We start from the raw sequence: 16,552 nt of genomic DNA, 5'->3' as shown, positions 1-16,552 counted from the left end.
GTAAGACAGAGTTTCACCTGCCTCTCTTCCAATCTAATTTAGTGAATTAGGTGCTCCTGATGTAATCTTCTCTACGTTGTTGAGACCAAATATAAACTCATGGCACATTTCACCAAGCGTTTCAGCCGAGCCCACAGGGGCCAAACTGACATCTCAGTTACCACCCATTCTCCTTCTGACTCCCTTTTCTGACATGACCATCTTTGGCCTCCTCCATTGCCACAATGAACCAAACCACAGATTGGAGGAACAACACCTCATTGTCCGTCTGGGCAGCCTGCAGCCAGGAGGACTCAGCATTGAGTTCTCCAATTTCAAATAAACTCCCTTCCTTCCAGCTGCCAACTGGATTCATTCCTCACATCGACCAACCAGGTTGTACCCTCTACCTGTGTTCACCTTTCCCTACTTCACCACCTCACCCCTCTCCCCCTTTATCTGAAGCTGTCCTTACACCTACCCCAAGTCCTGAAGAAGGCTTACACCCGAAATGTTGATTTCTGCACCTCCTGATGCTGCCTGGCTTGCTGTGTTCTTCCAGCCTCCTGCTTGTCTCCCTCAGCTTGTTAAATGTTGCTTGGCTAAATAGCAATTTGGTATGTAAGTTTGCCTAATTAATTTGAAGCATTTCAACAATTATAACATTGGTCATTAAGTGCACTTCAAATTTTTGGTAACTGATTATCAATGTATACATTTTCACTGTTTTATGTTTTACATTTTCTATTGTCCAGTGCATTTAATAAGCAGTTGAGCTGTTATATTCTTATACATGGGGTAGTGTGAGCAAGGACTCAAATGCTGGCCTCAGTACTGGGGCAGTCATGGGGTAATATTAGCACAGCATTAAGTTGTGCTAAGCCAGCCATTTTGATTCTGAAAGACAGAATCAAATTTAAACTGATTGATTGCCCGAATGCCACACAGGTACTGGATTTCATTCATTGTGTATTTCAACTTATAGAATCCCTACAGTGTGCAAACAGACTCTTCAGTCCCACAAGTCCACATTGACCCCCTGAAGGGTATCTCATCCAAACCCAGTCCCCATTGCTCCTTATTTACCCCTGACTAATGCACCTAACTTGCATATCCCTGAACACTATGGGCTACTTAGTATGACAAATTCACTTAACCTGCACATCTATGGATTGTGGAGGAAACTGGAGCACCTCGAGGAAACCCACATAGACACTGAGAGAATGTGCAGACTCCACACTGACAGTCGCCAGAGGCTGGAATCAAACCCGGGTCCTTGGAACTGTGAGGTAGCAGTGCTAACCATTGAGCCACCATGCTGTCCGAAAGAGTAACCCACCCAAACCCATTTTCCTACCCTATTACTCTACATTGACCCCTGATTCATGCAGCTAACCTACACATCCCTGATGGGCAATTTAGCATGGCCAGTTCACCTAATAATGATGAAGTGGTCTGTCCTTTTTTCACACCAAAACAAAATGCAACAATCTGAGCAGCTGGTCAAAGATCAGTTTTACTTCTGTGATTTGCCTCCTTTAATAATGAATGAAGTGTTTGTGAATGGCTTCTTAGATCTGTATTTTGGAGCACTATCTCTGCACCAATGTCACTAAAGCGGCAGCTAAATTAATTGAATTAATTAAAGCACTGAAAAAAAGGAATAACCTTTTTGAATGTATGAAATAATATGAAAACAGAAAATACTGGAATTATTTAGCAGTTTGGCTAAAAACACTCAGGCATGGAATATGGTTTCTGTATCCCTTTTCAGGGATGTTGTCAGGATCTGCATGGATCTTCCACAACTTCCTGGTTTTATTTCAGATTTCCAGCTTAGTTTTGTTTTATTATATATAGCAGCTCATTTTCAGTCTCCCTTATGTAATTACTTTGTTAAAAAAGATTAACACTAAAAAGAAAAGGCATCTTCTCTATTTAGCACTCTGAAGTTGCTGCATAATACAGGTGCACAATCCTTTATCCAAAATGCTCGGGACCAGTTGGTTTTCGGAATTCAGGATTTTGAATTTCAGAAAAAGTGACAGTTTGGTGAAATTTTAAAACATCTTACCGGAGGAGCAGACTCATTCAGTATAACGGGCCTTGAGAGAGAATTGAGGCCTGCCAGTGCTGGGCAACGACCCCCATGTTGCATTTGAGTGACCCGCATCGAGTGGGTATCAACTTGGGTTAACTGTTTGCACACCAAACAACATTGTTAATGTGAAAAAAACTTCACAAAAGAACCTTTTGGACTTTGGAGCTTTTCAAATTTTGAAATTTCGGATAAAGGATTGTCTACTTGTATTATACTTATAGTTTATACCTGTGTGAGTATAAAGTATATTCCTGCAGTGGCCATGATTTTGCTCAGAACTGGAAGAAATAAACTATTTCTTCATAACTGATTTCAGAACTGTTGACTAACAGCATACCGATAGTCACTTTTACCACAAAGTTCTTTGATGCCAACAGCCCACACCCTCACCCTGTTTCATACCATCCTGGAATAAAACAAAGTACTGCTGAGGTTGAAGATCTGAAACAAAAGCAGAAATTTCTGGGAAAACTCTGCAGGTCTGGCAACAGCTGTGTAGATTTAGCATTCTGAGTTCAGTGACCCTTCTTCAAAACTGCTGGTTGCTTCTAGTTGACCTGCCGATATTCGGCATGATTCCCCTGTGAATGGTCAATTCCACAGATTTACTACCCTCCAGAAAGGAAATTCCTCCTCCTCTCTCTCTCCTGAAATGGGCAACGTCTTACCCAAAGATTATTCCCAGAAACTTTCCACAAGGGAAAACAACCTCTCAGCTTCCACCACTTCAAGCCCGCTAAGAAACTTGCATGCTTCAATAAGATCTCCTCTCATTTTTCCGTCTCATTTAGTCTGCCAGTCATTGGGACATACAGCCAACATAACATGCATTATACCAGTACTGAGTCTTAGATAGTATTCTGTTATGTGTTAGATCATTATTTCCTTGGCTTGACGAAAGCATCCTGTTTTATAGAGAATACCACCATGAGTCTATTTCGTAGTGGCAGCAGGACACAGCTCACTTGTTTTCAAATCTTTGAGACATCTTCCTCTCACTCAAGGTAGCCTTGGCACTGCTAATGGCTGCAAGTGGTTGACGTACGTATTTCCAAGAGTTTTTGTAAAATAGTGCAAGTCATAATTTAATCAGTGTATCCTTTACTATTCAGGGAAAGCTTTGATATACACCATCTCTGCATCAGGAGAAAGTGAGGACTGCAGATGCTGGAGATCAGAGCTGAAAATGTGTTGCTGGAAAAGCAAAGCAGGTCAGGCAGCATCCAAGGAACAGGAGAATCAATGTTTCGGGCATCAGCCCTTCTTCAGGAATGAGGAATTCCTCATTCCTGAAGAAGGGCTGATGCCCGAAACGTCGATTCTCCTGTTCCTTGGATGCTGCCTGACCTGCTGCGCTTTTCCAGCAACACATTTTCAGCACCATCTCTGCATCAAGCTAACATACTGAGCAAATTACTAGGCCCCTATTAATTGCCAGTAAGATTGGACTTGCAGCACATGGAACTGTAGGAATCCATATGCTTTCACTGGACATTTAAACATTGTATATAAACCAGTACTACACAGTCATTAGTGAGATAAATACCTCTACATTTTCAAGAAAATTTATATCTCTGTGTTCAAGTCTTTCAATTGAAATACGTGCCAATGTGTCTGCTGTGGTCTGTCCTTTCCTTTTCATGTATTTGGTTATAGCATTAAATCTCATCAAGCTCCAACAAAATCTCTAGAAGCAAAGAACAAGGTCATAGAATGTTCAATAGGCCATTTCGGAATGAGTTGCAGAGGAATTTCTTCAATCAGAATGAATCTTTGGGAATTCTCTGCCCCAGACGGCTATGAGAAAGTGAGGACTACGGATGCTAGAGATCAGAGTCAAAAAGTGTGGCGGGTGAAGAGCTTATGCCCGAAACGATGACTCCTCTGCTCCTCGGATGCTGCCAGACCTGACAGGCTGTTCCAGCACTGCACTTTCTTACCCAGAGGGCTATGCAAGCTTAGATATCAAGAGTGATAGATGTATACATTGTGCAGCAATAGAATGCTGAAATAGAAGGTCAGCCATGATTTCATTTGAATGGCAAGGTGAGTTCAAAAGTTTGAATGGCCTGCTCGAACTCCTAGTTCTTTAATTCTAGTTTAACAATGATATGTGCCTGTTGTAATGTCTTTTCTGAGACTGGAGGAGGAAGCAAATGCTTTAGTGACGGTTGTTATGGCACGGGAATACCTTTTTTGCCCATTTAAACCAGACACACAGCAAAGTTCACCTCACATCATCATCTGCTGAAGTTTGATTGAGAAAGAACTGCCAAATCCCACTATTTAAAGAAAAAATTTATTCTTTAACTCTAAGAAAAAAAATTAATCAACAACTATCTTTGTTTGTTCAATGTATCTACCTCCCACTCTACAACACTATACTGATCTGATAAACTCCACCCCCCCCCCCCCCCCCCCCCAATGAAGTTAACAAAAAAAAAAATCAATTTTCAAAACCAGCCAACTGTCTACCTTCCTCTGGATTTTTCAGGGTCTTTTCTTCGGTCTTCTGCTGTACAGACTTCATATGACAAGGTACCTTTCAGAGAGCAATTATGTAGGCGGTCTGTGTTTGTTGGTGCTGTTTGCCACTCTGGCTAATTGTTCAAAATGTTAGACCTTTACACCCTAAAACATTGGATCGTCTCATTGGTTTGATGCTGTCAAAAAGTAAGATTCAAATTCAATTGAATTATTGTATCTTGGGGCATAGTTTAAACATGATATGCCAAATTTGAATTTGTTGTGTACCATAGCAACAGCTCAGCTATTTATTTCACAGCCAAATATAACGTTTTAAAATTTTTTTCAGCACACTCTGCTTGTTAAGTCCTTGCCAGCTTTCACTCTCAAAGGTATAGTATATGCATACAACTTCATAACACTGTCACCTACAGCTGTTTCCTCATCGATCCCTTGTCTGACTAGGATATTGTCTGCTGAACCTCCAATTGCATATGAGAGAGTTCTGATCTACTTGTTCCTAGGCTTTTTTAAAAACTGAGTTTAGATCAGAGTGTTGCTGGAAAAGTACAGCAGGTCAGGCAGCATCCGAGGAGCAGGAAAATAGATGTTTTGGGCAAAAGCCCTTGAGTTTTTAAAAAATCTGAGTCCAGTGTACCATTTGAACAATATTGTGCCATCTTTAAAAGTAATTTGTGCGCCTGGACAAGCTGTGTCAGTCAAGAAGTGCCCAGCATAGGTGCTGACATTTGCTCTGGCCATGGTACCTCTCACTTACTTACATTTGTGCACTGCCACTGGTACCAATGCTTGCAACACATTCCTCACTCAATCTTACCATTTCTAAACCCTGACACCATTTACCCTATATGTGCTATTCATTCAGTCAGGACACCTGCATCAACTGTAATAGATGTACCATCCACTGCTGGCTAATGGATTGCGAAATACTTGGCTCATTGCCCCCTTATGAGGGCAGGATGCTGTGTTTGACCACCTTGAGCAGTGCTTAGACTAGCATCGGCGACTACTGTTGACTGTGCTGGAACCTCTGGGCAAACTCTATCTCCCTTAATTTGACTGAGGATTGCTGACAGCCATGTCAACCTTCCTGGCTTTTTGTCTGTGTTAAACGATTAGGCAAGACAATATCATAGGAGCCTGGTATCACTGGCAAAGGGGGCAAAGCATCAAAAAACCATGATAATGTGAATATTTAGGTAGGCTTAGTAACTGAGGACTATGATCCTGAATAAGGAACTGGGGATGCAGTTCCATGATGCAGTACTGAGGTACGGGAGCACACTGTAACTATGACAATGCTGCTCCTTTAACAAGGTTATGCCGTCCTTGAATTTTTTTTTCTGAGAGGTATTAAAAGCAGCAGTTCAGAAAAGTCTAGGTTTGAAGGGTTTTCGGGCCAATTACAGCTAACAGATACTGCCTCAGGCGACAGACTTTCTAGTTTTAAAAAAAAGTTTGTACAGTGAAAGGGGAGTTGCTAGTTCTCCCAGCTCAGCTTTTCTCTGGTTTGGTCTGGCTGTTGATTGAAAGTAGTCAGTCAGTTTTAAGGCCGCTGGTCCAAGAAACAGCTATGTGGAAGAAGGTGCTCCATGTTGAATCTCTCTGCCATCTCTCTTTCTCCCCGATAACCCTTTGCTTTTAACTTTTGTGCAATAGGTGTTTATGGGGATTGTTGAAAGTATTTGAAACAGCATCATTAAGTTGGGCTAATCTGTTGGGTTTTCAGATAGGTTAAGTTATTTTATATTCTGTTCTCTTTGTATTTCATTCTGTAATCTTGTAAATAAATTCTGTTTTGTTTAAAACTAAGTGGATTGACCAACTACATCTCTCCTGAAATATCTACCTTACACCTACTTAAAACAACTAGCAAAGTTAGGGTCTGGGCTACTTTCTTGAAATGTTTTAAGAGGAGCTCACCTGGCTCATAACTTAAGTGAATTGGAGACATGCCTTGAGGGTGCTAAAAGCTGGTGAGTGCCAGATGGTAATGTCTGTGGACATGAAATATGTGTGGCAGGTTACTGATGGATCATTCTTGAAACGTTGGTGCCCAGTTTCCAACATGAAAGTCATTCAGATCAAGCGGCAAGCTAATCTGCCAGGTACTTGTTCTGGTTTCCTTGTTGAGTTTACTTGAACTCTTGATTGTTTGTTGAGTTTGGTAAGTTGGGAACCTGAATATTAATGAGGTGAGTTGCACTTTTATGAAGCAGTAAACACTGTCACTTCACAACTCACCACTGCCTACTGAGAATCTTGTCATGCTGCTTGTGAAAAAAACGTAAAGATGTTGTGAGACACTCCGAACATCAAGATGGCCGTAACTGGACTTTTTGCTTAATTCTGCCACATATCTTGCCATAGCTCACATTGCTCTGACTCTTATAAAATTCTGTCTTTTCTTTTAGTTTATAATTTAAAACTTGTAAATACTAACTTTGTACATGTCAAGAGTTTGTTTCTTCTGTTGCATAAGGTAATGGTGATGAAGGAGTTAATATTCATGTCACATGATGTCTTGCTGTTTTGGGTGGAGACAGTGAGTTCTGTACAGAGTCAGAGAGATGTACAGCATGGAAACAGACCCTTCAGTCCAACCCATCCATGCTGATCAGTGATCCCAACCCAATCTAGTCCCACCTGCCAGCACCTGGCCCATATCCCTCCAAACCCTTCCTATTCATATACCCATCCAAATGCCTCTTAAATGTTGCAATTGTACCAGCTTCCACCACATCCTCTGGCAGCTCATTCCATACATGTACCACCCTCTCTGAAAAAAATGCCCCTTAGGTCTCTTTTATATCTTTCCCCTCTCACCCTAAACCTATGCCCTCGAGTTCTGGACTCCCCCATCCCAGGGAAAAGACTTGTCTATTTATCCTATCCATGCCCCTCATAATTTGTAAACCTCTATAAGGTCACCCCTCAGCCTCTGACGCTCCAGGGAAAACAGCCCCAGCCTGTTCAAAAGGAGCAGATGTACAACTCCTGAGAATCCTTAATAAATGTGCCTAGCAAGTTAATGTAAACTGTAGCTATTTCTGTAATGCAGTAAACTACATCATTATTTAAAGCAAGTCTTTCTTCTGTTTATAATTTCCAGTGGCCTCTCATCTACCGTTGATTAGACTTGGATAGGCCCTAGACTCAGTATAGACAAATGAAGATTGGTGGCTGTGAATTGCCCAAACCAGTTTGCCACAATCTGGTGACATTTTATCTCAACATGATGCCAACAGTGGTACTGTGAAGATACAATGATATCTTCGATGAGGCTGCTGGAGAGAACTATCTCCAAGTAGTCATGTAAGATCACATCACTTTCCAATAGGTCTCTAATTTACAAACACTAAAGCTTTGCAACAATTGTGATTCAATTGATTGTACTAGTGTTGAATCAATAGATTGTCAAGTGTCAACTTGAACAACGAGGTGCTGTTCCTTGATTGTGTGTTGACCATTGTTAGGACATTTTAGGATCCCCATACTAATTAAAAAGGAAATGAGGAAGGGAGTGGTGATAGAGCAGAAGAGTACTGGGGTGTGGGATAGTAGTGATTTAGGGGTTGTGGTGGCACAATGATAGTGGGGGAGGGCACCATCAGCAAGCCTCATAACCCTCCCCCCTCCCCATTACTGTTAACATCTCACACATAACCACCTTGAGTTGCTTCACTTCCTCACATTAGGTATTGCGTCTATTTGATTGCTGATTCCATATTGGCAAGTAAATGATTTGAATGCACATGTGTCAATTCCAGTAAACATTTCTGATGTGTACCTGAAGCACTGGTTTAAACCACTGTAATTGGGATCAGTAATACAAAGGCAAAAGACTACAAATACTGGAAGCCTGAAATAAGAACAGAAAATGCTGGAAAGACTCTGCAGGTCAGCCAGTCTCTGTGGAGAGAAATTGAATTGACATTTCATGACTCGTGTTCTGATGAAGGCTTATTACTTGAAATATTAATTTTGTTTCTCTCCACAAATGCTGCTTAACTTGCTGAATATTTCCAATATTTTTGGTTAATGTTATGCTTCGGATGGGGGCTATGCTAGAGTTTTCTTGGTGTAGTATTTCCTTGATATTCACTTAGTATAAGCAGCATCATGAGAGCAAGCCATAATATTCATTTTTATATAATTTATATTCTGTATGGCAATTGGTTTAGCTCAGTTGGCTGGATTGTTGGTTTGCAGAGCAGTGTGATGCCAACAGTGTGGGTTCAGTTCCCATCACTGGTTTGAGGTTACCATGAAGGACTCTCCTTTTCAACCTCTTCCCTTGCCTGAGGTCTGGTGGCCCTCAAATTAAATCCACACCAGTCACTTCTCTCTAATGAGGCAGCAGCGCCTATGGTCTGGTAAAACTATGGTGACACAACAACAACATTCTGTGCAAGCCTCATTAGCTAACACCAGAAAGTGTAGACCAAGGAATTAGCATTTATTCTTCTTCAAAACTACTTCAGATTAGCAAAGGGAAACATTGGTTTCTTTTTTATTTATTATACCATGTGAGTGAATTTTTTTCCATAATTATTGCTCTGTGTCTTGAGCATCTGCTATGGATCAGATTTTTTTGCAGTGTCTCATTTAAAGCTAAATCTTTTCTTTCTCGTATTATTTAATTATATTTATCATTGTGCTGGCGTTTGGTCCCTGTATGAACATTGCATTGGCTGTTACATCAGGGATTAGGTTGCCTGCTGATTCCATACACTTTGCAGTACTTTGATGCTGTGGAAAGCAATAACATCTTGCAAATAATGTGCGTCAGAGCATTTTGAATTATAGCCATTGCTGTCATTTTGTTGCACACAGCCAGGTTCCACAAACAGTCATGACCAGATAACTTTTGGTTTTATGGTGATGTTAGTTGAGGGATAAATATTGGCTTCCGGGCTTAGTTAGCTGGAAGGCTGAGATCATACATGAATCATAGAATCCCTACAGTGCAGATAGAGGCCATTCAACCCATTTGAGTCTGCATTGACCGTCTGGAGAGCATTCCACCTAGACCCAGTAACCCCACATTTACCATGGCTAACTCACTTAGCCTGACAACACCAGACTTAACAAAGCAATTTAGCATGGATAATCCACCTAAGTCGCACATCTTTCACCTGTGGAAAGAAACTGGACCACCCTGCAGAAACCCACACTGACATGGGAAGAATGTGCAAACTCCTCGCAGACAGTCGTCAGAGGCTGGAAGCGAAATAGGGTCCCTGGTGCTGTTAGGCTGCAGTGCTAACCACTGTGCCACTGTACTGCATGATGCAGTGTGATGTCAACAATGTGAGTTGAATTTTGTACCTGCTGAGGTCACCATGAAGTTTCCACCATCTTAGAGATGTGGTGTTCATCAGGTCTCACTCACCACTTGTCTCTCTCGACTGAGAGAGCACCCTTATGGTCCTCTGGGACTATGGTGACTTTACAGTATACTTCAATATTGGTCAGCATATTAATGGGATACTGTAAGTCAACTTGAGAGGCAGCTGGATATCTATTTAAAGTCTAATTCAAAAACTCATTCAACACTCAATGTTGTACTAAAGTGTTGACCTGCATTAAGTGCTCAAATAACTCACAGGAAGAAGCATGGAAAATGACCTGCTCCCATTTTGTCTTTCCTTTATTTCATAACAGCAATGTGTACAGATTCAACAGGAGGTCTCCTCTGTACCCGAGTATTTTAATGGTTTTAACCTTGTTGTTTAAATAAATTTTGATTATTTTTATTCTCAAATGTTCCCGCATCAAATGTTTAGAGCTTATGATATACATGGATTATGTGACTTAATTCCTGACATTTTATGTAAGATGTTCTTGCAGCATTCTTTTTAGCTGGAATTGTGTGTGTTATTCCTCTGTACTGATGTTATTTTCATTCACCCTCCTATTCCCTTGTTACCAGTTAGCATTTATGTTATACTGTCATGAAATTTAAATGTGTATCCACAAATTTAGAAGAGGATATAAACCTAGTTATTTTTATCAAACCTACTAAAAGCATTCAGCAATGATATTTTATGTGTATGATGGATTCGTGCCAATGTTTGGCTTGTGTAAATTGCATTTCTCATTTCAAAATGATGTGTAGGGGTTAAGGGCAATGAAAACAATGAGTCATTGTACTTTTGTTATTATACAGACCTGTTTGAAGATACACAAATGTTCTTAAGGCCAGAATCTCCAGTACCCTACTACCAATTTGCCTCCACTCTCCATTCCCATCTCCCAACCCAATAAGCACAAATGTTAATCCCTTCAGTCCCTTTCCAAAGAGGGATAATGTTAAGTGGCGCATATGTCACATACTTGCCTTGCACTAGACTAAAATCATCAGGGCTCCAGATGCCTTTTCCAGAGAGTATAACAAAGTGCATACCTGCATCATGTCCCATCAAGGCTCGGGAATTGGGTTTGGCTAGGACAGACAGAATCTGATCACCAGGTAAAAAAAAACTCTTGGTAAAGATTTCACATTAGGATAGTGAAGGCGGTGTTTGGTATGCTTTCCTTTACTGGTCAGAGTATTGAGTACAGGAGTTGGGAGGTCATGTTGTGGCTGTACAGGACATTGGTTAGGCCACTGTTGGGATATTGCATGCAATTCTAGTGTCCGTCATATTGGAAAGATGTTGTGAAACTTGAAAGGGTTCAGAAAAGATTTACAATGATGTTGCCAGAGTTGGAGGATTTGAGCTATAGGGAGAGGTTGAATAGGTTTGGTCTATTTTCCTTGGAGTGTCTGAGGCTGAGGGGTGACCTTATAGAGGTTTATAAAATCATGAGGGACATGGATAGGATAAATAGACAAAGTCTTTTCCCTGGGGTGGGGAAACCAGAACAAGAGGGCATAGGTTTAGAGTGAGAGGGGAAAGACATAAAAGAGACCTAAGGGGTAACTTTTCCACACAGATGGGTATATGAATAGAAAGGGTTTGGAGGGATATGGGGAGGTGCTGGCAGGTGGGACTAGATTGGGTTGGGATATCTGGTCAGCATGGACAAGTTGGACCGAAGGGTCTGTTTCTGTGCTGCACATCTCTATAACTATATGACTGTTTTACTCTGAGTATATTTCCTGAACTTTGTTTTACTATCATCACATTACATGCAAATTAGCCAAAATTGTTGTACAGTTTCTGTTCCAGTGCATCTTCCAGTGCCTGCTAAAGTGCCCTCTGTGACAAGGGAATGTTGATGAATGATACATGAAGGAACCTCAGTGATGTAGCCTTTGTTGGCAATGAATATTTACAATTGTGTAATTGCATAGTGTCTCCTGTGATCTTGTGTATTTGCAACATCGTGACTTATGTGCCAGTGTTTGCCTACTTTGATTTGCACAATTCCATTAATCTTTTTACTTCTATTTAAAGGCTGCATTTAGCTTACTGTTCAATGGGTGGTAAAAATATGTTGACCCTTTGACATTCTTTGTAATATCACAATGAAAAGAGAAATCTGTATGTCAGAACCGGACTTAAAAATAAGTTAGTTTCTGCTATTATAATGGTCTGTGCACAGAGCTTGTTTAATCTTCCTTCAGACTGTACCATGATTCAGTTTTGTTCAGTAAAGAGAAATTAATGTTATGGAGGTATTAAGCTTGTCGTGAACATGCAAAGTTGAAGAATTGTGTGAATCTTGAAAACACAAATATTTGGTCAACATAAGCTGTTTTGTATTTACAACTAGTCAATCCATTAAGGTAGTCATGAACTATAAGGTGCAGCATAACTGTATTTTAGTAACTTTACTCTTCTGCTTATTTTGGTCTTAAATCTTCGATATTTTGACCCTCTCTTTTTTTAAAAAAAAGTCTCTTGTTTTGCAGTATGGAATGCAGCTGTACCAAAACTATAAAATACCACAGCAAAGGAGAGAGAGTCTTACTTCCCTGAATTCATCACCAATGGTATGAAGTTCAAACTACAAAACTGGAAAAAACATTAGACTATGATATTCTAGTCATGCATTAATATGAATCATTATGTGTAATTTTGCATCTTCTTTCAAAAAGTAACAAGAATAATTGTTTATTTCTATGTTAATATGCCTAAAAATATTAAATGACCTCTTCAACCCAACTATTTGAAAAATTAGTCAAGGTGTTTGTTAAACAATAGTTTTAGCACATCATTCAAACATATAATTGAAAGGTGAGGTTTCATTCCTTGAGATTGTGTTGAGCTTCTTCAGAATAATGTAGAAAAACAGAGGGTGACAAATTCTAGTGGAAGTTGCACAGAGTATTAAATAACAGGCGACTGGCAGCTCAAAGCCATACCTATAGATTGAGTGAGTGGATGCACTTGGCAGTGCAGTCCCCAATCTGCATTTTGTCTCCAGCATGGAGAAGAATGCATGATGAGCAGTGAATTTTGATTGATACATTGAAAACTAAAAGTAAATTGTTTAACTGGTAAGCATTGTTTTAAGTATTTGAATAGTAGGAAGTGAGGAGTTAAAATGTAGGTGGTGATTTTCCTGTAATTTCTTGTGAAGGTAAGGGGATTGTGCAGGTGAATGAGCATTGGACCAGGGTATTGCAGAGGGAATGGTGTCTTTGGTATACTGAAAGGGGAAAAAGACATGGAAGATGGATTTGGTGGTGGCATTATGACGGAGCTGGTGAAGAATAATTCATCAAATGTAAAAGTTAATGGTGCGGAAAGTGAAGAGAAAGTTAACCCTACAATGATTCTGGAAGAATCTAGGCTTTTCAACTATCTTTTTTAGGGAGATTAGCAGTTCACTTCTTTTGACCGTCCAGCAACTTTCTGGCACAAATGGCCAGATATATTGAATTAAGTCAGAAAGAAATTTAATTTTGTGCTATCCCGTACCAAAGCTACATTCTATTACTGAAAAATAAATCAAAATGTAATTTCATTCAAACCTGTCATTGTATTATTATTGGAAATCTGTTCTTTGTTGTTTTTATCATCTTAACTTGGTAAGACTACATAATTGATGTTTTTATTTTGCTTTATTTTGAAGCAGTGCTTTCTTCAACTTTGACTTGTATCGATAATGCGTGATAGAGTCATAGAGTCATACAGATGTACAGCATGGAAACAGACCCTTCGGTCCAACCTGTCCATGCCGACCAGACAACCCAACCCAATCTAGTCCCACCTGCCAGCACCCGGCCCATATCCCTCCAAACCCTTCCTATTCATATACCCATCCAAATGCCTCTTAAATGTTGCAATTGTACCAGCCTCCACCACATCCTCTGGCAGCTCATTCCATACACATACCACCCTCTGCGTGAAAAGGTTGCTCCATAGGTCTCTCTTATATCTTTCCCCTCTCACCCTAAACCTATACCCTCTAGTTCTGGATTCCCTGACCCCAGGGAAAATACTTTGCCTATTTATCCTATCCATGCCTCTCATAATTTTGTAAACCTCGATAAGGTCATCCCTCAGCCTCCGCTCCAGGGAAAACAGCCCCAGCCTGTTCAGCCTCTCCCTGTAGCTCAGATCCTCCAACCCTGGCAACATCCTTGTGAATCTTTTCTGAACCCTTTCAAGTTTCACAACATCTTTCCGACAGGAAGGAGACCAGAATTGCACGCAATATTCCAACAGTGGCCTAACCAATGTCCTGTACAGCTGCAACATGACTTCCCAACTCCTGTACTGACCAATAAAGGAAAGCCTTACTGAAGTCCATATAGATCACATCTACTGCTCCGCCCTCATCAATCTTCTTTGTTACTTCTTCAAAAAACTCAATCAAGTTTGTGAGACATGATTTCCCACACACAAAGCCATGTTGACTATCCCGAATCAGTCCTTGCCTTTCCAAATACATGTACATCCTGTCCCTCAGGATTCCCTCCAACAACTTGCCCACCACCGAGGTCAGGTCTATAGTTCCCTGGCTTGTCTTTACCGCCCTTCTTAAACAGTGGCACCACGTTTGTCAACCTCCAGTCTTCCAGCACCTCACCTGTGACTATGGATGATACAAATATCTCAGCAAGAGGCCCAGCAATCACTTCCCTAGCTTCCCACAGAGTTCTCGGGTATGCCCAATCAGGTCCTGAGGATTTATCCACTTTTAACTGTTTCAAGACATCCAGCACTTCCTCCTCTGTAATCTGGACATTTGATGAATGTCACTTATAGATTATGCAAACCTGTTTGCTTCTTGCAAAAAACCGTTCTTTCGTACCAAAAATATTTTTGAAAACATTTTATATTGCCTTCATAGAGAAGCGTCTCAGAAAACTCTCTGGTAGCCATGGATTTCTCTGGACACAAAGGAAGAGTAATTGAAAACCCTATGGAGGCACTTACAGTTGCTACTGAGGAGGGGTTGGCATGGCGGGTAAAGTACTGGTTTGAACATAGCCAACACATGATGTTTTGTTTTATATTAGATTGAGAAAATCGTTCAGAATAATTTGAGGCATGCTACATTTTAATGTACTATAGAATCTGTTTATCATGATTTGATGTTGGCCATTAGCCCCCCCAAATGGTCGGTGCAGTTGACAGTTGAGTATAACAGATGATAGTAGTCTCTGATGAGTACGGTTTCATGATTTTAAAAATGAATTACGGAGCAATGATGTTTAACTCTCAGTACCTATGCAAGAATCAGTTGATCACTTTTTTTAAAGGTGTAAGGGGTACTGTACCTTTTTAAGAGAGTTGAAAGCTAGCAAGGACTTGAATGGCCCAGAGAGTCTGAAACAAGGTTAACAGTGTAACACTTGATCAGAACAGCTAGCACTGGCTGGGTTGCTATGAGACAAAAAATAAAATTCAAATTCGGCCAATCTGTTTAAATTATGCCCTAAGATACCAAACTCCAATCAAGTTTGAATTTGGTATTTTGACAATATTAAAACCAATGAAACGGTCTGATGTTTTGGGGTTTAAAACCGAAAAAAAAAAACGGTTGAGGGAAAACTGCCAAAAATACTAACAGATGTAAACTGCTAGTGAGAACTCTCTGAGACATAAAGCAACTCCGGGGAAGGAGTTTGCATAAAAAAAAATCAACCCTGACCTGGAGTCCAAATCTACAGAGGAGGATACAAAGAGAAGATTTGACAGCTTGAAATTTGAATTTTTCTGTAAATCTTAAATCAAGGGTTTTATCAGACCAGTATTGTAGAGGGGAAGGTAAAAGATAGATTTAGATAAATGAGTTATAAATAATTGTTCATTAATTATTCTCTGTTAGATTTTAAAAAATAAAGTTGTTAATTTTCACTTTAAATAGTTACTTTTGAGATAGTTCTTTACCTCTTAAATTTTCATAGATTACAGCATGGAATGAATGTTTTCTGTTATGCTGGTTTATATTAATGGAGGGGAGGGGGGGGAGGAGTTTACCCTGTGTCGTAACAACCTTGATTAAAATAAAATTGTTCTTCAAAGTCCATTATATATGGAGTGCTTTGGTATGTTTGAGAACTGTGACCAGGCATTACAGGATATTAAGCCAAAAAACAAACAAAAATCAGTTGGTTCACCTCGTGTCTGAGTTGTCTTCAGAAGCTGCCTCATCTGAATATTTAGTTTATTTTTGTTTTGGTTTATAGTTTTTCAGCACTTTTAAGTGAAGTAGAAGTAAAGTTGCTTTTGTCCTGCCTGTCCATACAGCTGCTCTCTCATGAGAGGAGATTGTTGGTGATTTAACGTAAGGGTCACCATTCTTTTGGTGAGGGCAGAAGTTGAGAAGGAGAATCCTTTGTGGTATCTTCAGCTGGTGTGGAAACTGAACCCAGTGTTGGTGTCAGTCTGTTTTGCAAATTGGCACGTGGAAAATAGGAGTTAATGATTTCTTTACGAACTCCTGAATGTTTCTTCTTTCATATGAAGCATGGTCATTTTACTTTGCTCCTTTCATTGCTCTTAATCAAAATCAGACTTCTGTGTAGAGAATATTCAAGTCATTGTCAGATAGAGTGACATTGCCCAACATATAATA

General features: G+C 40.1%; 1 protein-coding gene across 2 annotated transcripts in view; it reads left to right on the top strand.

Moving 5' to 3' along the window:
• grb14 (growth factor receptor-bound protein 14) overlaps positions 1 to 16,552 on the top strand; it is a 150,472-nt gene that overhangs the window by 119,454 nt on the left and 14,466 nt on the right. For both annotated transcript variants that reach the window (XM_072579480.1, XM_072579479.1), the window contains 2 exons: positions 12,432 to 12,512; positions 14,822 to 14,938. In XM_072579480.1, coding sequence (XP_072435581.1) covers positions 12,432 to 12,512; positions 14,822 to 14,938 — 198 coding nt within the window. The remainder of the gene's footprint in view (positions 1 to 12,431; positions 12,513 to 14,821; positions 14,939 to 16,552) is intronic.

Source organism: Chiloscyllium punctatum, chromosome 10 (assembly GCF_047496795.1).
Source record: "Chiloscyllium punctatum isolate Juve2018m chromosome 10, sChiPun1.3, whole genome shotgun sequence".
NCBI classification, from domain to species: domain Eukaryota; kingdom Metazoa; phylum Chordata; class Chondrichthyes; order Orectolobiformes; family Hemiscylliidae; genus Chiloscyllium; species Chiloscyllium punctatum.
Note: the sequence above shows the minus strand (reverse complement) of the source record. Positions and strands in the feature narration are given on the sequence as shown.